The sequence below is a fragment of the Oncorhynchus tshawytscha genome, linkage group LG10, assembly GCF_018296145.1.
Source record: "Oncorhynchus tshawytscha isolate Ot180627B linkage group LG10, Otsh_v2.0, whole genome shotgun sequence".
Lineage (NCBI taxonomy): Eukaryota > Metazoa > Chordata > Actinopteri > Salmoniformes > Salmonidae > Oncorhynchus > Oncorhynchus tshawytscha.
In genome coordinates, this window is record NC_056438.1 from 66,288,611 (window position 1) to 66,312,927 (window position 24,317).

Below are 24,317 nucleotides of genomic sequence, written 5' to 3' on the forward strand. Positions count from 1 at the left end.
AACCATATATTATTGCCACCTCCCATTATGCAAGGGCAACAATATTCTTTATAAACACTACAGAAGAAAATTAGGAAGTATGATCACATTTGTTACACGTGTGTTAAGGATTCTGACCAACAAAAAAAAGTTTACCCATATCAATCCCATTCCTGCTGATCTCCACTGGCTACCTGTTCCTCAAAGAATTTAATATAAAATTATCCTCCTGGTCTACATGGCCCTAAATGACATCAGACCAACCTACCTGTCTGACCTACTCTCCCCCTATGAACCTCCACGCACCAAACTACTCCTAGGACCACGCCCCTAGGACCAGGCTCCACACAATGGGCGACTGTGGCCTTTCCTCCCAAGCACCACGCCTATGGAACTTCCAGATAATCTTAGGGCTGTTCAGGGGGATGGGTATAATTTGTGTAACGTTCCAACAGGAATCTGTTCTAAAAACTTCGTAAATAACAAGGTTGCCAACAAACAATGCATATAAAGTTGTATAGTGGCAGAATGATACCGGGTAGGGAGTGGGCTAATTAATTACGTTTTTTCACTCACCATGTTTATTCTGAAAAATGTCTGTCCTCACTCTGGTAGCCTATTGACAAACATTAAGAATAAGATATGTGATGAGTTGATGCCTATTCGGCAGCTATTTAGCTAACGTTAGGTGAATTGATCATGTTACTTTGTATGCATTTGTTGGCAACCTTGTACTTCAAAGTTTTTGGAACAGATTCCTGTTGGAATGTTCCCCAAATTATACCCACCCGTTCAGACTGCTTTTAAAGCAAGCCTGAAGACTAATCTCTATCGGCTGGCCTACCGTTCTTCCTAGACTGATTGTTACTTTCATTAGAGATATATCCATCTATTTTCCACCCTATTCTATTTTATGCACTGAGATTATTCTTGATAATGAAAAGCACTTTACAAAATGAATACATTATTATTAACAACTCACATCAAATTTCTGTCTGGAGGAGAACTTCTTCTTTCCTTTGGCGGGCTTGCCAGGCTTGGAGGCTGAGCCACCTGCCCATTGCAAAGATCCAGCACCCTCTGGAAAAGAGGGGGTTGCAGTCAGGTTTGTGGTCAAGCCTAGTGGTTAGAGTGTTGGACTAGTAACCGAAAGGTTGCAAGATCAAATCCCTGAGCTAACAAGGTACAAATCTGTTGTTTCTGCCCCTGAACAAGGCAGTTAGACCACTATTCATAGGCCGTCAATTAAAACAAGAATTTGTTCTTAACTGACTTGCCTAGTTAAATAAAGGTAAAATAAAAAAAATACAGATGTGAGGAAACTGTTTCAATTAAGATATCGATACATTCTACATTGGAAAACCTACCTGGTGTGGAGATGATGATCTGACAGCGAGTGAGAATGGCCAGGAGAAAGTCATTGTGGACATGAACTGAGAGGGTGGAAAATTGGGAGAGTTAGCTTTGAAATGTTTTTTTTTTTTTGCATTGAACTTTAGCTCTGGTCGTTGTGCAGATCAAACGCATGGATAGTGCCGGTAAATAAAGTGCTCACATTACGTATTTTGGACTAACGAAACGACAGCTCGCTAATTCAGAGAAAAGTTCATCGGCACTCTAGTACCATATTGACTTTGGTGAGTAACAAAAATATAATGAAGCCAGTCACTAAAAACGAGGTTAATGGAAAGATGCAGGACTCCACGGACCAGCTAGGTCCAACACACAGAAACAGAGAATGTCGAATAATATCTGCACTAACCGTTGTCTTGTGCCAAAAGGCGACGAGCCTCGATGTCAAACTCTTCCTTGCTTATCTTCTGTTTGAACCACAGCTTCAAGTTCGCCCAGTAACTTTAAAAGATATGCAATTGAGGAAATAAACATTCAGTAAAATAGCTAAGGTTACACTAGTCACTGCATAGCCGTTTGCAGAGAGCTAACGTTAGCTAGCTTTGCTATCTATTTGTAGACGTTTAAACCACCTTGCGAAATAGGAAAGTAAAACAAACATACCGTGTAAGAACAACGTCAACCAACGGTAGCATACTTACTGTTTGACATTATCACCAATTGCTTCTGTTAAATTTTTCTTAGCAATTTCAAGCTCACTAGCATGGGCTGCCATAACGACTATAATTGTGTGACACACTCAGATTGGTATAATGCCGCGTTCAAAGGAACTCGGAAATCTGGAAAAACGATCTCCGATTGTGGAAAATAAATGTAAACAGTCATCCAATTCGAAATTCCAACTCCGGAACTCTGGCCTCTTTCTAGTGTTCCGACCTGAAGATCACAGAGTCATGATTTGACCACGTATTTTTCCAATTCCCAGTTGTTTTGAACGCGGCATTACTAACCCTGTGACGTACTTATTCCGCTCATGCGCTGCATTTTCTTCTTCTATCCTCGGAAGTGTGTGCATTAGCTAAAAGTGTAACAGTACCACCTATGAACTTGGAATATAAGCAAACACACACCTGCAATTAGCCTTTTTTCCAGCAGAGAGCACACATGCCTCAGGAGACAGTGCTGTGTATTAATTATATCCCTCAGTGGCTGTGTATGAGCAGATAGGATTTAGGTTTTACAGTCCAACATAGCTATAGGTGCAATTTAGGTGGACCCATGTGCACGTTGCCATTAGGCACAGATCAAGAATCAGCAAAACGTACTTTATTTTAGTGTGGGACAATGTCCTCATTCTCGATTGATTGTTATTGGGTTAAATATTGCACTTTTTGATTCAATATGTGCCTGTTAGACAAATATACAGCTTTTCAATCCAGTGTATTATGTACAAAAGTTGCCTTGGGAAAGACTATCTTTTCATCACAAAAAAAATGAAAATCTCAAGACAAGGAGACATGATTAATACCCATTCTTGCACTCATAGAAGATCACTCAGTTTGGCTTTCACTTGCTGTTTCTTGGACATTAAAAGCATTTATAATTATCTAAAACCTTTCCTTGTGGTTGATCCATACTTGTATAGACTGGAGGAAAAGGTTATATAAAGAAGCAAAATAAAATTCAGATGTACCTCTGGATCACCCAATGTGATCCAATAATACGGAATCGCTATTATTTTTAATTTTCAGAACACATTCAAGAACCTCCAGAAGCTAACCAGCTAACTAGCTACAAGCTATTTAGTCATTGTTAGCCACTGCTAACGGCTTTTACCTTCTGCACAGCCAGCTAGTTTTTTTAAATGTTTTTTTTTAGCCTGGATAACTGTCTCTCCACAACAACGACGGATTCCTGCCGTAATCCCTGGACCACTACTTCTGATCTTCACAGCTAGCTTGCACGCAGTACCGAAGCTATCCCTGAGGCCCACTTCCCGGCCTACTCAGCTGTTCACCCGAACCACACTCATACACGGCTAGAGCCCAATACTCCACCGGATCCTTGCTGTATACTTGGCTACATAGCTGATGTCTGCTGGACACTGATCACTTGGCTACATAGCTGATGCCTGCTGGACTATCCATTAATCACAGTACTCCATTCTGTTTGTTTATGTTTTTATCTGTCGGCCCCAGCCGCACTCAGGCTCTGTGTGTAGTTAATCCGACCCTCTCTGCCTAGTCATCGCCATTTTACCTGCTGTTGTTGTGCTAGCTGATTAGCTGTTGTCTCACCTGCTGTTTTAGCTAGCTCTCCCAATCAACACCTGCGATTACTGTATGCCTCGCTGTATGTCTCTCTCAAATGTCAATATGCCTTGTATACTGTTGTTCAGGTTAGTTATCATTGTTTTAGTTTACAATGGAGCGCCTAGTTCCACTCTTCATACCTCTGATACCTCCTTTGTCCCACCTCCCACACATGCAGTGACCTCACCCATTACAACCAGCATGTCCAGAGATACAACCTCTCTTATCATCACCCAGTGCCTGGGCTTACCTCCGCTGTACCCGCACCCCACCATACCCCTGTCTGCGCATTATGCCCTGAATATATTCTACCATGCCCAGAAATCTGGTCCTTATATTCTTTGTCCTCAACGCTCTAGGCGACCAGTTTTGATAGCCTTTAGCCGCACCCTCATCCTACTCCTCCTCTGTTCCGCGGGTGATGTGGAGGTAAACCCAGGCCCTGCATGTCCCCAGGCACCCTCATTCGTTGACATCTGTGATCGAAAAAGCCTTGGTTTCATGCATGTCAACATCAGAAGCCTCCTCCCTAAGTTTGTTTTACTCACTGCTTTAGCACACTCTGCTAACCCTGATGTCCTTGCTGTGTCTGAATCCTGGCTTAGGAAGGCCACCAAAAATTCTGAGATTTCCATACCCAACTATAACATTTTCCATCAAGATAGAACTGCCAAAGGGGGAGGAGTTGCAGAGATAGCCTGCAAAGTAATGTCAAACTTTCCAGATCCATACCCAAACAGTTCGAACTACTAATTAAAAAAATTACTCTCTCCAGAAATAAGTCTCTCACTGTTGCTGCCTGCTACCGACCCCCCTCAGCTCCCAGCTGTGCCCTGGACACCATTTGTGAATTGATCGCCCCCCATCTAGCTTCAGAGTTTGTTCTGTTAGGTGACCTAAACTGGGATATGCTTAACACCCCGGCAGTCCTACAATCTAAGCTAGATGCCCTCAATCTCACACAAATCATCAAGGAACCCACCAGGTACAACCCTAAATCTGTAAACAAGGGCACCCTCATAGATGTCATCCTGACCAACTGGCCCTCCAAATACACCTCCGCTGTCTTCAACCAGGATCTCAGCGATCACTGCCTCATTGCCTGTATCCGCTACGGATCCGCAGTCAAACGACCACCCCTCATCACTGTCAAACGCTCCCTAAAACACTTCTGCGAGCAGGCCTTTCTAATCGACCTGGCCCGGGTATCCTGGAAGGATATTGACCTCATCCCGTCAGTTGAGGATGCCTGGTCATTCTTTAAAAGTAACTTCCTCACCATTTTAGATAAGCATGCTCCGTTCAAAAAATGCAGAACTAAGAACAGATATAGCCCTTGGTTCACTCCAGACCTGACTGCCCTCGACCAGCACAAAAACATCCTGTGGAGGACTGCAATAGCATCGAATAGTCCCCACGATATGCAACTGTTCAGGGAAGTCAGGAACCAATACACGCAGTCAGTCAGGAAAGCCAAGGCCAGCTTCTTCAGGCAGAAATTTGCATCCTGTAGCTCTAACACCAAAAAGTTCTGGGACACTGTAAAGTCCATGGAGAACAAGAGCACCTCCTCCCAGCTGCCCACTGCACTGAGGCTAGGTAACACGGTCACCACCGATAAATCCATGATTATCGAAAACTTCAACAAGCATTTCTCAACGGCTGGCCATGCCTTCCTCCTGGCTACTCTAACCTCAGCCAACAGCTCCACCACCCCCGCAGCTACTCACCCAAGCCTCTCCAGGTTCTCCTTTACCCAAATCCAGATAGCAGATGTTCTGAAAGAGCTGCAAAACCTGGACCCGTACAAATCAGCTGGGCTTGACAATCTGGACCCTCTATTTCTGAAACTATCCGCCGCCATTGTCGCAACCCCTATTACCAGCCTGTTCAACCTCTCTTTCATATCGTCTGAGATCCCCAAGGATTGGAAAGCTGCCGCAGTCATCCCCCTCTTCAAATGGGGAGACACCCTGGACCCAAACTGTTACAGACCTATATCCATCCTGCCCTGCCTATCTAAGGTCTTCGAAAGCCAAGTCAACAAACAGGTCACTGACCATCTCGAATCCCACCGTACCTTCTCCGCTGTGCAATCTGGTTTCCGAGCCGGTCACTGGTGCACCTCAGCCACGCTCAAGGTACTAAACGATATCATAACCGCCATCGATAAAAGACAGTACTGTGCAGCTGTCTTCATCGACCTGGCCAAGGCTTTCGACTCTGTCAATCACCATATTCTTATCGGCAGACTCAGTAGCCTCGGTTTTTCTAACGACTGCCTTGCCTGGTTCACCAACTACTTTGCAGACAGAGTTCAGTGTGTCAAATCGGAGTGCATGTTATCCGGTCCTCTGGCAGTCTCTATGGGGGTGCCACAGATTCCCTGATCCACCTTTACGCAGACGACACCATTCTGTATACTTCCGGCCCTTCCTTGGACACTGTGCTATCTAACCTCCAAATGAGCTTCAACGCCATACAACACTCCTTCCGTGGCCTCCAACTGCTCTTAAACGCTAGTAAAACCAAATGCATGCTTTTCAACCGTTCACTGCCTGCACCCGCACGCCCGACTAGCATCACCACCCTGGATGGTTCCGACCTAGAATATGTGGGCATCTATAAGTACCTAGATGTCTGGCTAGACTGTAAACTCTCCTTCCAGACTCATATCAAACATCTCCAATCTAAAATCAAATCTAGAGTCAGCTTTCTATTCCGCAACAAATCCTCCTTCACTCACGCCGCCAAACTTACCCTAGTAAAACTGACTATCCTACCGATCCTCGACTTCGGCGATGTCATCTACAAAATAGCTTCCAATACTCTACTCAGCAAACTGGATACAGTTTATCACAGTGCCATCCGTTTTGTTACTAAAGCACCTTATACCACCCACCACTGCGACCTGTATGCTCTAGTCGTCTGGCCCTCGCTACATATTCGTCGCCAGACCCACTGGCTCCAGGTCATCTACAAGTCCATGCTAGGTAAAGCTCCGCCTTATCTCAGTTCACTGGTCACGATGGCAACACCCACCCGTAGCACGCGCTCCAGCAGGTGTATCTCACTGATCATCCCTAAAGCCAACACCTCATTTGGCCGCCTTTCATTCCAGTTCTCTGCTGCCTGTGACTGAAACGAATTGCAAAAATCGCTGAAGTTGGAGACTTTTATCTCCCTCACCAACTTCAAACATCTGCTATCTGAGCAGCTAACCGATCGCTGCAGCTGTACATAGTCTATCGGTAAATAGCCCACCCAATTTACCTACCTCATCCCCATACTGTTTATATTTATTTACTTTTCTGCTCTTTTGCACACCAGTATCTCTACCTGTACATGACCATCTGATCATTTATCACTCCAGTGTTAATCTGCAAAATTGTAATTATTCGCCTACCTCCTCATGCCTTTTGCACACAATGTATATAGACTCTCTTTTTTTCTCTTTTTTTTCTACTGTGTTATTGACTTGTTAATTGTTTACTCCATGTGTAACTCTGTGTTGTCTGTTCACACTGCTATGCTTTATCTTGGCCAGGTCGCAGTTGTAAATGAGAACTTGTTCTCAACTAGCCTACCTGGTTAAATAAAGGTGAAATAAAATAAAAATTAAAAAATCACTAGCCTGCAGTATCACATCTAGGCTGTATCACAACCTGCCTTGATTGGGAGTTCCATTGGGCAGCGCACAATTGGCCCAGCGTCGTCTAGGTTTGGCCGGGCTAGGCCGTCATTGTAAATAATCATTTGTTCTTAACTGACTTGCCTAGTTAAATAAAAATATATATCTAATAAATAAATGCTATATGCTTCGTGTGTGTCCTTCACATTCAAAAGGGACCCTTTCTCCAGAGTTAAGTGCTTCTACATTCTGATATAATTTATTTAGAGACCTCTTTTTATATTCAAACGACCACCTTTGAGAGAAACTAAAACATATAAACACACACACCGCAGTCACAAAAGTTTAATAGTCCCCCATCCCAGTATCTTCCAAGTGATACCCTTCTCCCACACTCAAAATGATTTCCTCCCTTGGGATTTACGTCCCAAACATTTTGTCTAAAGACGTCTTTGTCTGCTAAGACCTCCACATGTTGTGTCCGCAGCCAAATAAACACAGCTGCCAATATCCCTAAGATCAGTTCTTCTAAGAGGACTTCTAGGACCAGTGTTTTTGACAGAGATGGAGTATGTATGAGAGAGAAATGTTCAAAGAGCTTTGCTAAAATAAAATTGATTGAGAGTTGTTAATAACAAGTGTGTATATGGCGTATATGGGAAAGTTTCCTAGTTTAACCACAGATTGAATGTTTATGCCTGACTGAGAGAGAGTTTGTGTGAGTGAGACATATTCCATGCTCTAAGCTGCAATGGCAAGAGTGAGTATGTGTGTGTGATCCTGAGTGGGTGTCATCACCACACACCAATTCCCAGGCTTAGTGGATTTTGCTCTTTTTCTTTTTTTCTTTCATTAGCAATTGGAACCTTATAATAGGAGGAGTTCTGTTATTCTTTAGGAGCACTATGACAGAGGGAGTAGGCAGGACAACCTACCACTCCAGAGGGAAAAACTCACCATCCCCCCAGGCTAGCTCAAACTTTCTGGACCAGCCTCCATCCTACTGTGAGTGTGTGTGTGTGTGTGTGTGTGTCTGCACAGACATTCAGTAACCAGTTTGTGAGGCCAGAGAGAGAGAGAGAGACAGAGAGACCAGTACTAAGGAGAAGGCAGGAGAGTGAAGAGCATGCCGCTATACAGGAGCCACAACTGAGACTGAGACATCGGCCCCCACAAGCCTCTGACAAGCACCAGCAGAAGAAGCAAACAACGTTGAGACGCACAGGCTGTCTTCACACATAGCTACAGGTGTGTACACACTTTTCTTTTCCTGTGGCCTATACTGCCCTGTGTGTCTTTTCTTAAACTTTGTTCAACAGATGCCTCAATGGCAAATTCCAGTTCCAGTATTGTTCAGACCAGAGATAGTTTGTAGATCTTATTTGTCATCGCCATGGGTACGTGGTTGTTTATTTTCTGTGATTACCAAATGCGGTCTATTATATTTAAGTAGTTTATTTTGTAGAAACGTCATTACAAAGGGCTTGTACTTTAATAGAAGCCTCCCAGAACTGGCACCATTCACCACAATGAATTGTTCATTTATTTATTGTAATACACTCGTGTGCTAATTTATTTTCTGTTTATTACCTCTTTAGTAGCTGCTGTTAAAGGTGTATTAACTGTTATCAATGGTTTATTAACTTACAAGCGTCAGCTATTAGACAGACACAAGGTAGGGGAAAAAAGGCTGAGCAAACATCCCCCCTGGGCCTGCCAGTGAATGGACAGACACACTTGAGTCACAACAGAACAGCCAGTGACCCGCTGGCACTGGAGGGCATTTACCCCAAAGACTGGCACTGTCCTCTGCTAGCCTACTGTACTGTAGGACAGTCACCGCAAGTTTGACCTGTCTGGATGCAAACCGCCCCATTAATATTGATGAGCTATTGGTCTGGCTCTGCCTGAGTAGGAAAATGTACTTTGGATACTTTTTTTTATAAGTCAATTAAAAATGTAATGCTCTGACTGTGGCTGACTTGATGAAGAACAGCAGGCCTAGGCTGTTAGCGACAGACACATATAGCAGTAATAACACACTATTAGATTAATAGTCCTGTGATTCTCATACTGAGCCTTTTGTGTAAACATTGTCACTTATCTGAGTCTGTAATTGGGGTTTGGGACTAACTTTTAAGAAGGGTCAATCACTGAAGCCAAATTATTGAGAGTGATTATGAATGAGTGTTTTTGCTAAAAGAAGGAGAGAGACAGCTGATGGCTTATGCTCAAGAACAAGTCTCAAATTCTAATATCATTTTCAAAATCTCTCCTCCAACTTTCCTTAAAACTATTTTCCATCTGTTAGTCTGTATTTGGGTGTTTTTGATTTGATTTGTCTGAAAGCCTGACACAAAGGAAATGAATGGATTTCCAGTGCTGTACTGGTAATGACAAATAACTAAATCAATAGTACATACATGAAGAAAATGTATGTTGTCTACTGCCAAAGCCAGGCAGTAAAACAATGTTTCTCTCTCTTGACAGTGATAAAGGGAACAATTTTGTCACCACAGCCATTTTGGTTTAGGTAATACTGCCACCATCTTCCCATTAAGTATTGTTGGAACCTTCAATGCAGCTTAGAATATTTCATGAAAGCCCACAGGCAGAAATGATTGAGTGCCCCCACTGCTTTTTCCATTCAAGAGACAGTGAGTCCTTGCTTCCTCAGTATGTTTGAATCCAGGGGATTTGTTTTGATGGGTAGCCTATTGATGTGAAGTAGGTCATAATGTGCGCCTGTCAAAAGTGTTGGATGGTTGAGGGTTATTTAACCTTTTTGGCCCACATCCTCTGCATACGCCATTCTAGTTGTGGTTTGGCTGAAGTGCAACATCAGTCTAACGTTTGGCCCGCTGTTAGCAATCTGAATGCCCGGAGGCAAGCCAAGCTATCTATTGAAAAGGAGGGGTCTTTCACTTAACATGCATTTTTTAACAGCACCCCTCCCTGCTCTCCATTCTTTGTAAAGACCAATAAGTTAAAAATGTGAGCCTCTCCTCTTAAAATAGATTCCCAGAAAACATTACTCATAAACCAGGAGATTCATGTTCACAGTCTCACACATCCAGCTCTTCAATTCTGCACCAACTTCAGCCGATACCAAATGTCTCCATATTTAGGCCAGCCAGACGAAATAGGATGATAGTAAAATGGGTCAGTCTGAAACAATCATTGTCCTCCAACTGGTGCCAAAGAGGTGCACAGGTCTCTCCGAGACCTTAATATTTTATTTAGAATTGGGGCTACATGTTTGCCTTCCTTTAATGCCAAACAAAAATTCTCTACTTGGTTTTCAGACTTTTTTATGGAAGAGTACAGACCTTTTCTAACAGTATCCCTCCACATAATAATACAAATGTTTTCTTTAGCCCTTTTCTCAAATCTAAAGATACAACCTGGAAGCTTTTGGAGAAGCTTGATTAAGCAGGGGAGATGATAACAGGAGCTAACCAAACACGCTCAGTAGCATGAAGGAACACCCAAGAGTAAATGAACTGAAGTCAGAATTGGAGCTGTGATAACCTATTTCTGCATGCTTGCACACACCACTGCTAAGAATTCAACCACATATTGCCCCACTTTCCTGTCTGTGTTTTAGGTGCAACAGTGACACAGCCGTCAGCTGTAGAGGAACGGAAGAAGAGAAGAGTAACCAAGAGACTGACCATGGGGCCCAGAGCTTTATGTCTGTTTGTCCTGCTTGGGCTGTCTGTCTGGGGCAGCAGTGAGAGCCTCAGATCCCCCATTCTGACCCGGAGACGGAGGGCCCCAGAGGACACAGGAGAACCACCCAAAAAGTGCTCGTACACCTTCCTGGTCCCTGAGCAGAAGATCATAGGGCCCATCTGCGCCAGCCGGGGCCTACACACGGACAAGGATCGCGTGACCCGCCTGGACGTGGCGGCAGTGAGGGACCTGCTCTCCAAACAGAGACGGGAGATGGACAACCTGAAGCTGGTGGTGGATGTGGACGGGAACATGGTGAACGAGATGAAGCTGCTGAGGAAGGAGAGCAGGAACATGAACTCCAGGGTGACCCAGCTTTACATGCAGCTGCTTCATGAGATCATCAGGAAGAGAGACAACTCTCTGGAGCTGGCTCAGCTGGAGGGACGCATTCTCAATGCCACAGCAGAGTCCCTACGTCTGGCCGCCCGCTACCGCGACCTGGAGGTCCGCTACGCCACGCTCTCTGCCATGGTCAACAACCAGTCGGTTCTGATTGGTGCCCTGGAGGAGCGCTGTCTACAGGTGTATGGCCGGCGGCAGGAGCAGCCTCCTCAGGGCCCACCGCTGGTACAGGTAGTGCCGGAGAACATACCGGTTAGCATCCCAAGGTTCACCAACGAGATCCAGAGGGACCATAGCCGGGCGTTCCCCAGAGACAGGGGCTCCCGAGTGGGGCCGGCACCCACAGGAGGCACCCTGGAGCTCCGGACGGCTCCGCAGGGCAACTTCAGCGCAGAGGGTGAGGGAACTGATTGATTGAGTCATTTAATAGGTTGGGTGGTTGGTGGGATATGTGTGTGGTTGGTGCCAAGGGTAAAACAGGTATTTCTAAATTAACCTCACAACCTCAGACCAATGGGTGTATGAATGGAACAGCAGGTTCATTTTCTTCTTAGACTGAGTATTTATTATGAAACATTTGCATATCAGCTGGAACTAGGTTCAGCTGGAACTAGGTTTGGTGCTGCTCACCAGAAAGAAAGACCTCGATGGAAATAAAAATGTGGTTTTGTCTAAAATCAGAAGAAAGAAAAGAGAAAGGAAAAGTGCGATTCTACTCATCAACCAAAATTCCTGACACATTTAGAATAATAAAGCATGTGTGATTTGAAGGCAGCTCTGTATGAAAGCAAACCCTCTCCAGGACTGCTCCCTCTCATGCTAAGCATGGACAGAAGCCAGGATGGAATGACATGGTTTCCTTCCCCTAACCACAAAGTAGCAGCACTTCTGGTTTACTTCACCACTGCTTGCTCAGGCTAATACAGACTAATACAGTAGCTACACTCCTCTATAAACTAGGAAAATATTCATCTCACATTAAACAATTTACCCACTGGACAAAAACTGGTTCAATCAACATCGTTTCCACGTCATTTCAAGAAACAAATTCAAGGTGATGTTGAATCAATGTGGAAAACTGATTGGATTTTCAAAAAGTCATCAACATAAAGAAACTTTATGAACTTTTTTTCCACCCAAAGTTGAACCTAAGTCCTGATTAAATGTTTTGACTGATTTCACGTTGAACTCACGTTAATTGACAACTCAACCAAATGTAAATCAGACCTAGACGTTAAAATGACATCTGCACCCAGTGAGTCACTGTTTTTAACTGTCCACATCTTCTCTAAGACAAATGTATAACAAATGAACTGTAGTAAGAGGTAAACTAGAATAATAAACACACTCACTGGTTTAGCTGCCTACATCTGGTTGGTGATTAAAGGTGTGTAACAGATACATCCCTCCTTCACTCCCTCTGTTCCTTCATCTCTTCCCCATCCCTCCATCTCTTCCCCATTCCTCCATCTCTGCCTCCATCTCTCCCTTCATCCCTCCATCCATCCTGCCCCAGGTCCTTTCAGGGACTGTCTTCAGGCGCAGGAGGCTGGCCATAGCACCAGCGGTATGTACCTGCTGAAACCTGACGAGGCAGAGAGGCCCATGCAGGTGTGGTGTGAGCAGGGCCTGGACAACGGAGGCTGGACTGTCATCCAGAGCAGGAGGGATGGCTCCGTCAACTTCTTCAGGAACTGGGACGCCTACAAGGTGACAATGACAAAGACACCTCTGCCTGTCCAATCTCTTCTTACAAAACCTTTAAGCCAGAGACAACAATGGTGCCATTATATGACCTATCCAAAGGAACTCATCTGGTCTGGTGTCTCGGGATCCTTTCCAAGGCCTGGTCCCCTTGTGTTTTCACTTATAATATAATATAATGTGTGTTTCAGCGTATTCATGCTGAAGAGATTAAGTTTGAGATTGCCACTATGAAACATAGGAAGACCGAGCAGGAAGGTATGTTCCACCGCTCAATCTCCAACATTTACGTTCCAAACCACCACAGCTCTGCTAGCTACATCCATCCAGTACATCTTAAGGATGAACTGTATCTGCGTTGGCCTTGCTTCTTGCTTGAAGACTTGATTCAGCGTTCCATATAGCTCTGCCAGGCTAGCTAGCGTATGTTTAACTGGAACTTAATAACTCTCCTCGACATAGATGAGTGGTTGTGAATCAATCTCCCACCACCAATCCACCACATACTGTATAAACACGTACGCATGCATACACACGCGAACACACACACACACAGGCACACACACACACAGGCACACACACACACAGGCACACACACACACACACACACACACACACACACACACACACACACACACACACACACACACACACACACACACACACAGCTGTAGTGGAGCCCCAGGACAATCATAATACCCAGCTGGACTACTTGATTCGCAATCAGAAACCAAATCAGACCAGTGTTGAAGTGCTCTGAGGAGAACAGCCAGGTACAGATTGGTCATGGTTTTTCAGCACACACAGGGGGGCCAGTGTCATCACCATTAGCAGAGATTCCAACTGTTGTTTGGGGTTGAAATATGAACAATGAAAGCCCCCATTTCTAAGATTGATGCGTATTATTTTCCAGTATGGATTCCACAATGTCTTTAGTTTTAATTACAGTAGAGTAATTCAATGCGAATATCAAATGATTGTTTGTCTTATATATTATTATGTCCAAGGAAGATTAATACTAACTTGCAGGAGAATCAAAAGTAAATTAAATGATTGGCCAAGATTACTTGTCTTGTCTTCCAAACGTACTTTTTGACAAAAATTTATTTACAGTATTCCTTATTTTAACATTCCTCTTTTTAAACCAATCTGACTACAAAACCAATGACTATTTTTTTTATCTCTGTCCCCTCCTTTCTCAGAATGGATTTGGCAACATAGACGGTGAGTACTGGCTGGGGTTGCTTGGGATCTACAACTTAGGGAAGCAGTCTGACTACAGACTTCTAGTGGAGCTGGAGGACTGGGTGGGGAAGAAGGTGTATGCTGAGTACAGCAGCTTTCACCTGGAGCCTGAGAGCGAGGGCTACCGCCTGAGGCTGGGCACCTATCAGGGAAATGCTGGTGACTCACTCAGCAGCCACAACGGCAAGCAGTTCACCACACTGGACCAAGACAAGGACGCCTTCTCAGGTGGGTCAATCAATCAAATGATACACTGTTGACTAAACACCTAAGACATCCAGTAGGTCCTTAAGAACGCATATGAGCCAAACTGAATGGGTATTTTTTAATGGACTATTTATATTCTCTTGATGCAGGTAACTGTGCACACTTCCATAAGGGAGGCTGGTGGTACAACTCCTGTGGCCAGGCCAATCTGAACGGTGTTTGGTACTCCGGTGGGGTCTATCGCAGCAAGTTTCAGGACGGAATCTTCTGGGCGGACTATGGCGGAGGATTCTACTCTATGAAGGGAGTCCGCATGATGGTCAGACCCATAGACTGAGACTAGAGAGGGAGAACCATGACCATCTTAACCCTCAACCGACACATGTACAGTACTGCCTATCTCAAACCCACTCACAGACATTGACTACACACATTGTGTGACCTCATTGTGTGAGGTGGCATAGTATTTCACATGTGAAGCTAATTTGCAGGCAGATGACAGGTTTTTCCTGCAGGCCTAGAGACCCTCAGCACTTCCTTTAGAAACTACTCATATCCAGGCATCACTGGCAGCACTAGAATTAGAGCAAGGAGTACCAGACATATCAGTTACAATGGAGAAGAAATCAAAACAACTGACCTATGGTATGGCATTGATACTGTATGTCCATTCTAGACACTAGAGGTAAAATGTTGCCTATTTTAGAGGTGTGTAAATATCTTTAGTTGTAATAACTTCTTAAGAAAGCATTCAATCTACTTTGTTCTAACTTCTCCATCTTCTGATGCTTTTATGATTTCTTTTTTATATGTTTGAAATAAACCAGGCGCCAAGGTGAAGCTGTAACTCATCCAACAGAAAACATTGGGTTTTCTATTCACTATATTTGTGCATCATGCATCATGTATTGCGCTTTCACAGCTGACTTTTGTACTCCAGGCTGTGTGGATGTTTTTCTAATTTTGCTGTTGATCAAATTTCAATACGAGCCAGAGTCAAAACAAGTATTAATGGAAAAAAAGAAAAGGAATTATGGTTTGTTTTGTGTGGTTTTGGAGACTTAAAAAATGCAGACGAAGCAGAGAGTTAGTGAGAGGCATTGGAACAGCCAGCAAGAAACAAATTGCTGAAAGCCATACAGGACAGAGAGAAGGGAAGAAGAGAAGGAGAGGGGGAGGAAAGGTTGGGGGAGAGGGAAAGAGAAAGAAAAGTGGGTGAGAGGGGGAGGGGGGAACTGGAATGGAATCTGTCCAAATTTCCAAGTGATCTTTTTTCCTTTACAGAGAAATGTACATTCTTTCCATACAAAAGTGCTTGGGCTATATGTTTTTGAATATATTTCATTGAAAAAGTCACGACTCCCTGTGGTCTGTAATCACTGGTAGAACAGGCTGTATCTGGAGGGAAACCGATCCCAGAAGAGGAGACCAGCGGGTTCCTCTGACTGATTGGTCTGCAACACATGGCACACTACATACACATCCATATCACAAAACTTGAAAGTCAATGGGAATTAATAAAAGGGACTGATTCATGACTGAAAAAAATGTATTATCATGAGTTTTGATGCTGCCTGAACAGCCCATTATCAGCCTGAAAACATCATCCAAATGCCACAGGGTTGATGTTTTTCTCAATACATTGCAGTCATTGGGAAAACATGAGTGCCACAGGGTTGACAATTATGTCAATGCATTGCATTCAATGAAAAAGTTGAGTGTCACAGGGTTGTCGTTTATGTCAATACATTGGAGTCAATAGGGAAAGATAAGTGTCAACCAATTCAATCTGATGTCAATAAATTGCAGTCAATGGGAAAAGGTGAGTGTCACAGTATTGACACGTATGTCAATACATTGCAGTCAATGGGGAAAGCAGGCAGGCAGGCAAACTCAACCGTAAACCTAACCATAGCTTCATGTCCACATCCCGGCTCAACCCAAATCTAGCCATAACTCTTGCCCTCCACATCTTGGCTCGGAGATGTGGACAAGAAATTAGGTATAAGGTTATGGCGAGGGTTAGGGTTAGGGTTGAGGGTAGGTTTAGTATAAGATAGAGTTAGAGATGAAGTGAGGGTTAGGGTTGAGGCTAGATTTAGTATAAGCTAGAGTTAGAGATGAAGCGAGGGTTAGGGTTAAGGCTAGGTTTAGTAAAAGCTAGAGTTAGAGATGAAGCAAGGGGTAGGGCTAGGGCTAGGTTTAGTATAAACTAGAGCTAGAGATTAAGCAAGTGTTACGGTTAGGGCTAGGATCGTTACAAACTAGAGTTAGAGATGAAGCGAGGGTTAGGGTTAGGGTTGAGGCTAGGGTTAGCAAAAGCTAGAGTTAGAGATGAAGTGAGGGTTGAGGTTGAGGCTAGGTTTAGTATAAGCTAGAGTTAAAGATGAAGCGAGGGTTAGGGTTGCGGCTAGGTTTAGTACAAGCTAGAGTTAGAGATGAAGCAAGTTTTAGGGTTAGGGCTAGGTTTAGTATAAGCTAGAGTTAGAGATGAAGCGAGGGTTAGGGTCAGGCTAGGTTTAGTATAAGCTAGAGTTAGAGATGAAGCGAGGGTTAGGTTTAGGGCTAGGTTTAGTATAAACTAGAGTTAGAGAAAAAGCGAAGGTTTAGGGCTAGGTTTCGTATCAGCTAGATTCAGAGATGAAGTGAGGGTTAAGGTTGAGGCTAGGTTTAGTATACGCTAGAGGTAGGGATGAAGCGAGGCTTGGGGTTAGGGCTAGGGCTAGGTTTAGTATGAACTAGAGTTGAAGCGAGGGTTAGTGCTAGGTTCAGTATAAGCTAGAGTTAGAGATGAAGCGAGGGTTAGGGTTAGGGCTAGGTTTAGTATAAGATAGTTAGAGATGAAGCGAGGGTTAGGACTAGATTAAGTTTATACTAGAGTTAGAGATGAAGCGAGGGTTGAGGCTAGGTTTAGTATCAGCTAGAGTTAGAGATGATGCGAGGGTTAGGATGGTTTAGTATATGCTAGAGTTAGAGATGAAGCGAGGGTTAGGTTTAGGGCTAGGTTTAGAATTTGCTGGAGTTAGAAATTAAATGAGGATTAGGGAGAGGGTTGAGGCTAGGTTTAGTATAAACTGGAGTTAGAGATGAAGCGAGGGTTAGGGCTAGTTTAAGTATAAGCTAGAGTTAGAGATGAAGCGAGGGTTAGGGCTAGGTTTAGTATTAAATAGAATTACAGATTAAGCGAGGGTTGAGGCTAGGTTTAGTATCAGCTATAGTTAGAGATGAAGAGAGGGTTAGGAGTTAGGCTAGGTTTAGTATAAACTAGAGTTAGAGATGATGCGAGGGTTAGGATTAGGGCTAGGTTTAGTATAAGCTAGAGTTAGAGATGAAGCGAGGGTTAGGTTTAATGCTAGGTTAGGATTAGCTGGAGTTAGAAATTAAGCAAGGATTAGGGATACGGTTAGGGCTAGGTTTATTATAAGATAGAGTTAGAGATGAAGCAAGGGTTAGGGTTAGGGCTAGGTTTAGTATAAACTAGAGTTAGAGATGAAGCAACGGTTAGGGTTGAGGCTAGGTTTAGAATAAGCTAGATTTAGAGATGAAGCGAGGGTTAGGGTTGAGACTAGGTTTAGTATGCGTTAGAGATGAAGCACGGGTTAGGGCTAGGACTAGTATAAGCTAGAGTTAGAGATGAATCGAGGGTTAGGGCTAGGTTTAGTATAAGCTAGAGTTAGAGATGAAGCGAGGGTTAGGGTTGAGGCTAGGTTTACTAATAGCTAGAGATAGAGATGAAAGGAGGGTTAAGATTAGGGCTACGTTTAGTATAAACTAGAGTTAGAGATGAAGCGAGGTCTACGGTTAGGGTTAGGGCTAGGTTCAGTATAAACTAGAGTTAGACATGAAGCGAGGGTTAGGGCTAGGTTCAGTATAAGCTAGAGTTAGAGATGAAGAGAGGGTTAGGGCTAGGTTCAGTATAAGCTAGAGTTAGAGATGAAGCGAGGGTTAGGGCTAGGTTCAGTATAAGCTAGAGTTAGAGATGAAGCGAGGGTTAGGGCTAGGTTCAGTATAAGCTAGAGTTAGAGATGAAGCGAGGGTTAGGGCTAGGTTCAGTATAAGCTAGAGTTAGAGATGAAGCGAGGGTTAGTGTTAGGGCTACGTTTAGTATCAGCTAGAGTTAGAGATGAAGCGAGGGTTAGTGTTAGGGCTATGTTTATTATCAGCTAGAGTTAGAGATGAAGCGAGGGTTAGGGATGAGGCTATTTTTAGCATACGCTAGAGTTAGAGATGAAGTGAGGGTTACGGTTAGGTTTAGTATAAGATAGTTAGAGATGAAGCGAGGGTTACGGTTAGGGCCTCAACCCTTGGCATAACCCTAATCTTCATCCAATGAAAAATTAATACATCCCCTCACTATATGACAGAAAAGTAGGCCCCACTTGAAGCCCGACCTTGAGTTAATGTGCTTTCGAAGCTACAAACAAAATTTACTCATGGGATCGTTCAACAGACACTCCCAATGAATGCAAGCCTACATCTGACCAGTTGAAATGAACTCTTCACAGTGAAAACTTGGTCTCACAGAGAACAAGGCTGTTCTTCTATAGAAAAGCAGTACCTACAGCCCTCACATAACGTCATGACGCCCCTACGATTGAGCTACCTAACCGTCTTTGCACACAACCAATCGTGACCTTATAGAGATGCCCTGTGTTTAGGTTCAGCTTCCTGTGGCAACAGGAAGTGTCTTAATTAATCCTCAACATGGTCCTTTATTCTCTTCCTGCAGTTACACAAAAACACTGTCTTCCATCCTCTAGAACGTTCTATTCTTAATGTAAAGATTTGCATTGTTAAAGAAGGTCCATAGGGGCCATACATTAAATTTCAGATTTTACAGAAAGTGACCTAATTGGGGTCATATGTGCGGTTTCAAAGGTTTAAAAAGGTTTAATCTTCCCAAATTGTAGATAATTTGTGACCGCGGAACCCGGCATATGAACTTTGAAGTTAATAGACCCAAAAGCATTTTTGACCTTCATTGAACACAATGGTCTTGCAGTTCTAGAAACTAAGAGCCTTGCTATAAATTCTTGAATGAATTCTTATTCACTTGAAACTGTCTGTATATGCCTGCAAGTCTGTCTGCATGTCTGTGGTTGTTTGTTGGAGTATGTCTGTCTGTTTGTGGGAGTGAGGGAGAGAGAGATGAGAGCAGGGGGAGGCAGAGAAAGAAGGAGGAGAGTGAATGGAGGGGGTAGGAGAGAGAGAAAAGGGGGAGAGTGAGGAAGGGGGAAAGAGGGGTGAGAGAGAGAGAGGGGTGAAGGAGGGATGGGGAGGGAGAGGAGGGAGAGAGAGAGGGGATAGAGAGAGTAGAGGAGGGGGAGTCAGGGAAAGAAGGAGGTAGAGAGAATGTAGGGGGAAGGAGAGAGAGAAGGGGGAGAGTGAGGGAAGGGGAGAGAGAGGGGGAGAGGGTGAAGGAGGGACTAGGAGAGAGAGGAAGGAGAGAGGAGGGAGAGGGAGATGAGAGGAGGTGTAGGAAGGTAAAGGAGGGGGAGAGAGCGATGGAGAGAGAGAGACAGAGAGGCTGAAAGAGGGGGAAAGGGGGTGAAACAAAGAGAATGAGGGGGATAAAGAAGAGAGTGAGAGAGAGACAGACAAGAGATCAACCCTGTGACACTAATCTTTTCCAATTGACTCCAATGTATTGAGAAATACATCAACCCTGTGACACTTATCTTTTCCCAATAACTGCAATGTATTGAGAAAAACGTCAACCCTGTGACACACATATTTTCCCATTGATTGCATTGTATTAAGAAAAACATCAGCTACTGTGACATTTTACCTTTTTGCTAAAACATGTCAAGATGACATTTTCCTATGATATCACGTTGGTCTCAAGAATCATTGATACATAGTATATATAACTACTATACACCACAGCCAGAGACTAAACAGCACACGCCCAATCATCAGGGTTTAATATAAAAGTGACATAAAGAAACCAGTTGGAATAAACCAAACATAACTCTTTTTACTGTTTTACAGGCTTGTTTTTAAAACTGAGCCAATTAAACATGTTCACACACACTAACTATTGCAACAATTACTGAGACCTTAAAAGCCTATTGGAACAGTTGACTCTGTACACTTTGCTTGTAATGGGCAAAATGTAACAATTCAGCAGCTTAACTAGGGTGATAACTAGGGAGAGGACGGCTAAGAGAGGTCATCCAAGGTCATTCTCTTTATGTGAGAAAAGGAAAGATGTCAGAGGTCTATATGTATAAGCCGATTGAGAATTAATATGATCTAGTGTACATTCATTAGTATGAGACTTTCTGTCCCTCAACTGATTTGCATGGCTTGAGTCTTTTTGTGGGCCGTGTGCTATGTTATGGTACAGTGGGGAAGAGAGAAAGAGTTTTCCACCGGAGGCCTGAGGTACATTCTTTACAGATTCTCTAATATTTGCATTGGATGGCGCTGGGGCCTCTCTTAAAGGTGTGTAACTATGTATGAAGGAGGGTGGTGGAGAGAGATGGACTGACCACATAGAGCTCTTTCTGCAGCTGTTAAAATGCTCAGATTCCCCTGCCTACACTACTATTAAAATCACTGTGTTACATTTGTGTTTGTTTGTTTGTGTGTGTGTGTGTGTGTGTGTGTGTGTGTGTGTGTGTGTGTGTGTGTGTGTGTGTGTGTGTGTGTGTGTGTGTGTGTGTGTGTGTGTGTGTGTGTGTGTGTGTGTGTGTGTGTGTGTGCGTGCGTGTGTGTGTATGCTCACGTCCGCCATTTATGTAAAACACACGCAGTGGATCCACCCTGAGACTTCCCGTCACTCTGTCTGCACTATAAACCCTCAAACTTTACATAGTCAGTTAGCCACACACCTGCCGCCCTCCGACAAGAGAGCCACCAATGCAGGAGCTGGAAGGGAGAAGGTGAGATCTTTGGCCCCAGTGAGGAGACCACACTCAGGCACTGGCCACAACCTGGCTCTGGGGACGGCTGGTGGTCCTCTGTGGGATCATCAGGGGTGAAAGGAGTCTTTGACCACCATGACGGTGCTAAACTCGGAAGACTTTCGGAAAAAATGTGTGGAACCTTCAACCACCAGGTTCCTGGTGACGACAATTGCTCAGAGAGACATACACTCTTGGGAATCTCCATAGAGGTCCATTTATCTATGCCTACCAACGCAGTCCTCAAACGTGTCACAACACACCCACAACCAGCTAATGATATTAACCAGGGATGCAAACCCATACAGATGGGAAGAAAATAACCCTGAATAAAAATAGAACCATTTAGCTAATAGAGCTCATGTCTGTCTGGAGTCTGAACTGAGCCAGTTGAGATAAGTAACTCCTCCACCAAGACATAACGTTTTTAGATTGATAGTCAACCAGTGAGAGCTGTAAAGTCTCACTGGATCAAAGGCAGCTGGAAGAATTTGCCTCCCTCATTCAAATAACTCTAAAACGTGGTATGATATTTCAGTGAGACGTGAAACACAGAAGCCTTTGCAAAGGCTTAATGAAATTTATTTTAATAGCACACAAGAGCAAATCTGAGCACAGAAAACGAATCCAGGGATAACAAATAAAAGCGAGACTTGAGCCATGAAAAGAGCTGTATTCAATCTTAAAACCAGTTTCGGCTGCAGTTTAGCAGGTATTTAGTCTATTCGACGTCTATTAGCTGTCCGTCAGAGGATATCAGTTGTCAGCAAGATCTTTCCACAGTCCTCATGTCCTTAAACATAGGTATTGTGTTTGCTCCCTCATCAACCAAAGTGTGGCATGCATTTGTAGATGATTCTAGATTCTAGATAGATAAATCATTTTTCTCTCTTTTTGCCAATCCCCCCCACCCACCAAACCATTACTTTTATGGAGCCAGCTTTGTCACTTGGGAGTGGCTTATGTGTCTGCCTGCTCCAAATGTGACTACTTAATGTGTGACATAATAGGAAGGACTCAAATTTGGGGCAATATGTCTGTTTGGCCCCTGGTAATAGACCTAATACTGCCCTCCTGCTCAGAGCTCAGCTGATTTGATGGCCTAGTTAAGTCTGGAAAACAACAGTGTGGGCCTTATGAGCCAGCCCTGGCCTGGAGAGGAAAACTCATGAGCTAATGTGCTGAATTAGGGGTTAGGCTACTGCTGCTGCTGGAGCTGAAAGTAAAGGGAACAGTACCAAAGGGTTTAAGAGGAGCCATAGAAAAATCTATTGCATAATTATTTTATGAGAAGTGATATTATAGTAAACTGACATCTCCACCCAGTGCATATATTCATCCAACCACCTTGGAACACTTAAATCTAAATTATTTGATATAATATTCTAAACCCAAAACATTTAAAGGACGCTGGAGAGTATTTCTAGATGTAATACTGTTCATTTAAAATCTTCAACAAAGAGACAGTTCTTGAAGTTATGTATTGGGAGCAACGGAGCATCTTTCAGCAAAGTCATGAAGGGGAATCAACAGTAGTTTACCGCTAATATTTTCCCCGAGGCCAGTGGCCCCTCCTTGTGGCAAAACCAGTTACTAATCCCTTCTTCATAAATGTCAAAGATTGATACAAACTAAGTTAAATGTACTAAAATGTTAAAGACTAAATTATTGTGCATTCATTATCGAATGCAAATCAAATTTCATTTAATCGATCATGATGTATCGTAGAACATTATAGGGGAATAGCACCTGCTTGAAAGAGAAGTTGCCATTGGATGACATTTGACTTCTGCCGACCAATTACAACGTGGTATGAGGGTACGACGGCTCGCGGATCAACTATTTCTATGGGTTCTACATCGTGGAGCTTTGGAGTTACACACCGTTAACTATCGATCAACTGCTGTCGCTGTATCAACATTCAACAGTAATTTGACTAGCACTAGACACTGTACTTTATAGCTTGATTTTTTACCAATGTCAAAAGAACGGAATATACATGTGCATATCCACGACAGAAGATAGTCTTGCAATTTGAACCACAATGCTTGTTCTCAAAGTCATTTGATATTGCAAAGTGATGGGAAATATTTCTATTTAAAAAGAAAAATGGTGAGTGAGTTATTAGGCTTCCCCCTTCCCAGTTCCTTTTCGTATTGCCTTGCTGTCTCTGTCAAATAGTAAAATAGCAAGAGCCTTGCTTTTGTTCAACTTGGTTGGTCAAGAAATCTGTAGGATTAGAGGGTGATTTAAAGGGACTAACTAATGCGCCACTACTCTATTCTGGTTAAATTTAGAAACAAGCCATGTCGCAATCGCATATACCACCGTGTCACTCACAGTGTCAGTGGCTCTGAACGTACTCTCGTTGTTCGACATGAGAAAAGCCATAACTAAGTACTTGTTGAAAATATATATATTTACACATTTTACAAGTTTTGAGTTATCAAATATTGATTGAGTAAAATGTTTATTCTGAAAACTATTTAGCTTACAAAACACTTCAAATAGAGTGACAGATTAAGGTACCTAAAAGCCTAATCATTTATCATTGCTGAATGGAAATGAAACATACCAAGTATCCATTCATGTCAAATGTGGTTGCATCAGGTGCAATGTCATGCACTGCAGAACCAAAGCCAGCTGTGTTTGACTGCAGGCTGAGGAGTCCTGTCCCGTGGCCCTGTCTGAGCTGTGTCTGGCCCAGGTGTGTCTCAGCCTGGACTCCCTCTGCAGGACGCAACCAGATGGCTCCCTGAGGCTCAGCTGGGCCCCACTGCTCCCACAGGAAATGGCGGATCAGCTACTGCACAAGATGGCTGCTCAGGGTGAGTAGGGAGGGAGGGCGGCAGAGAATGTTCAACAACAAAACACACAAATGGAATTAAATAAATGTAA

The 24,317-nt window shown here is 43.6% G+C and overlaps 3 protein-coding genes across 6 annotated transcripts in view; 2 read left to right on the forward strand and 1 right to left on the reverse strand.

The window, feature by feature from the left end:
• The window catches only part of tada1 (transcriptional adaptor 1), a 31,360-nt gene extending 7,222 nt beyond the window's left edge, over positions 1-24,138 (reverse strand). The window contains exons 1-4 of one of the 2 annotated variants that reach the window (XM_024435985.2): positions 23,995-24,138; positions 1,742-1,833; positions 1,347-1,412; positions 962-1,059 (exon numbers count right to left, since the gene is read on the reverse strand). In XM_024435985.2, coding sequence (XP_024291753.1) covers positions 962-1,059; positions 1,347-1,412; positions 1,742-1,833; positions 23,995-24,005 — 267 coding nt within the window. In that variant the 5' untranslated portion in view covers positions 24,006-24,138. Of the gene's footprint in view, positions 1-961; positions 1,060-1,346; positions 1,413-1,741; positions 1,834-2,033; positions 2,358-23,994 lie in introns of those variants that run through there. The other variant, XM_024435984.2, reaches the window with a different exon arrangement.
• Positions 1,434-15,362, forward strand: LOC112260689 (angiopoietin-related protein 1). 2 transcript variants are annotated; one of them, XM_042328866.1, is made up of 6 exons: positions 1,434-1,616; positions 8,317-8,523; positions 10,883-11,752; positions 12,872-13,065; positions 14,262-14,532; positions 14,661-15,362. In XM_042328866.1, exons 3-6 carry the CDS (start codon positions 10,951-10,953, stop codon positions 14,846-14,848), a joined length of 1,455 nt encoding a protein of 484 aa, XP_042184800.1. In that variant the 5' UTR covers positions 1,434-1,616; positions 8,317-8,523; positions 10,883-10,950; the 3' UTR covers positions 14,849-15,362. The 2 variants fall into 2 exon arrangements, with proteins under 2 accessions (XP_042184800.1, XP_024291751.1); XM_024435983.2 differs by lacking the exon at positions 1,434-1,616 and having other exon boundaries at positions 8,176-8,523.
• The window catches only part of si:ch1073-82l19.1 (protein zyg-11 homolog), a 35,271-nt gene continuing 34,166 nt past the window's right edge, over positions 23,213-24,317 (forward strand). The window contains exons 1-2 of one of the 2 annotated variants that reach the window (XM_024435982.2): positions 23,213-23,531; positions 24,079-24,247. In XM_024435982.2, coding sequence (XP_024291750.1) covers positions 23,529-23,531; positions 24,079-24,247 — 172 coding nt within the window. In that variant the 5' untranslated portion in view covers positions 23,213-23,528. The remainder of the gene's footprint in view (positions 23,532-24,078; positions 24,248-24,317) is intronic. The other variant, XM_024435981.2, reaches the window with a different exon arrangement.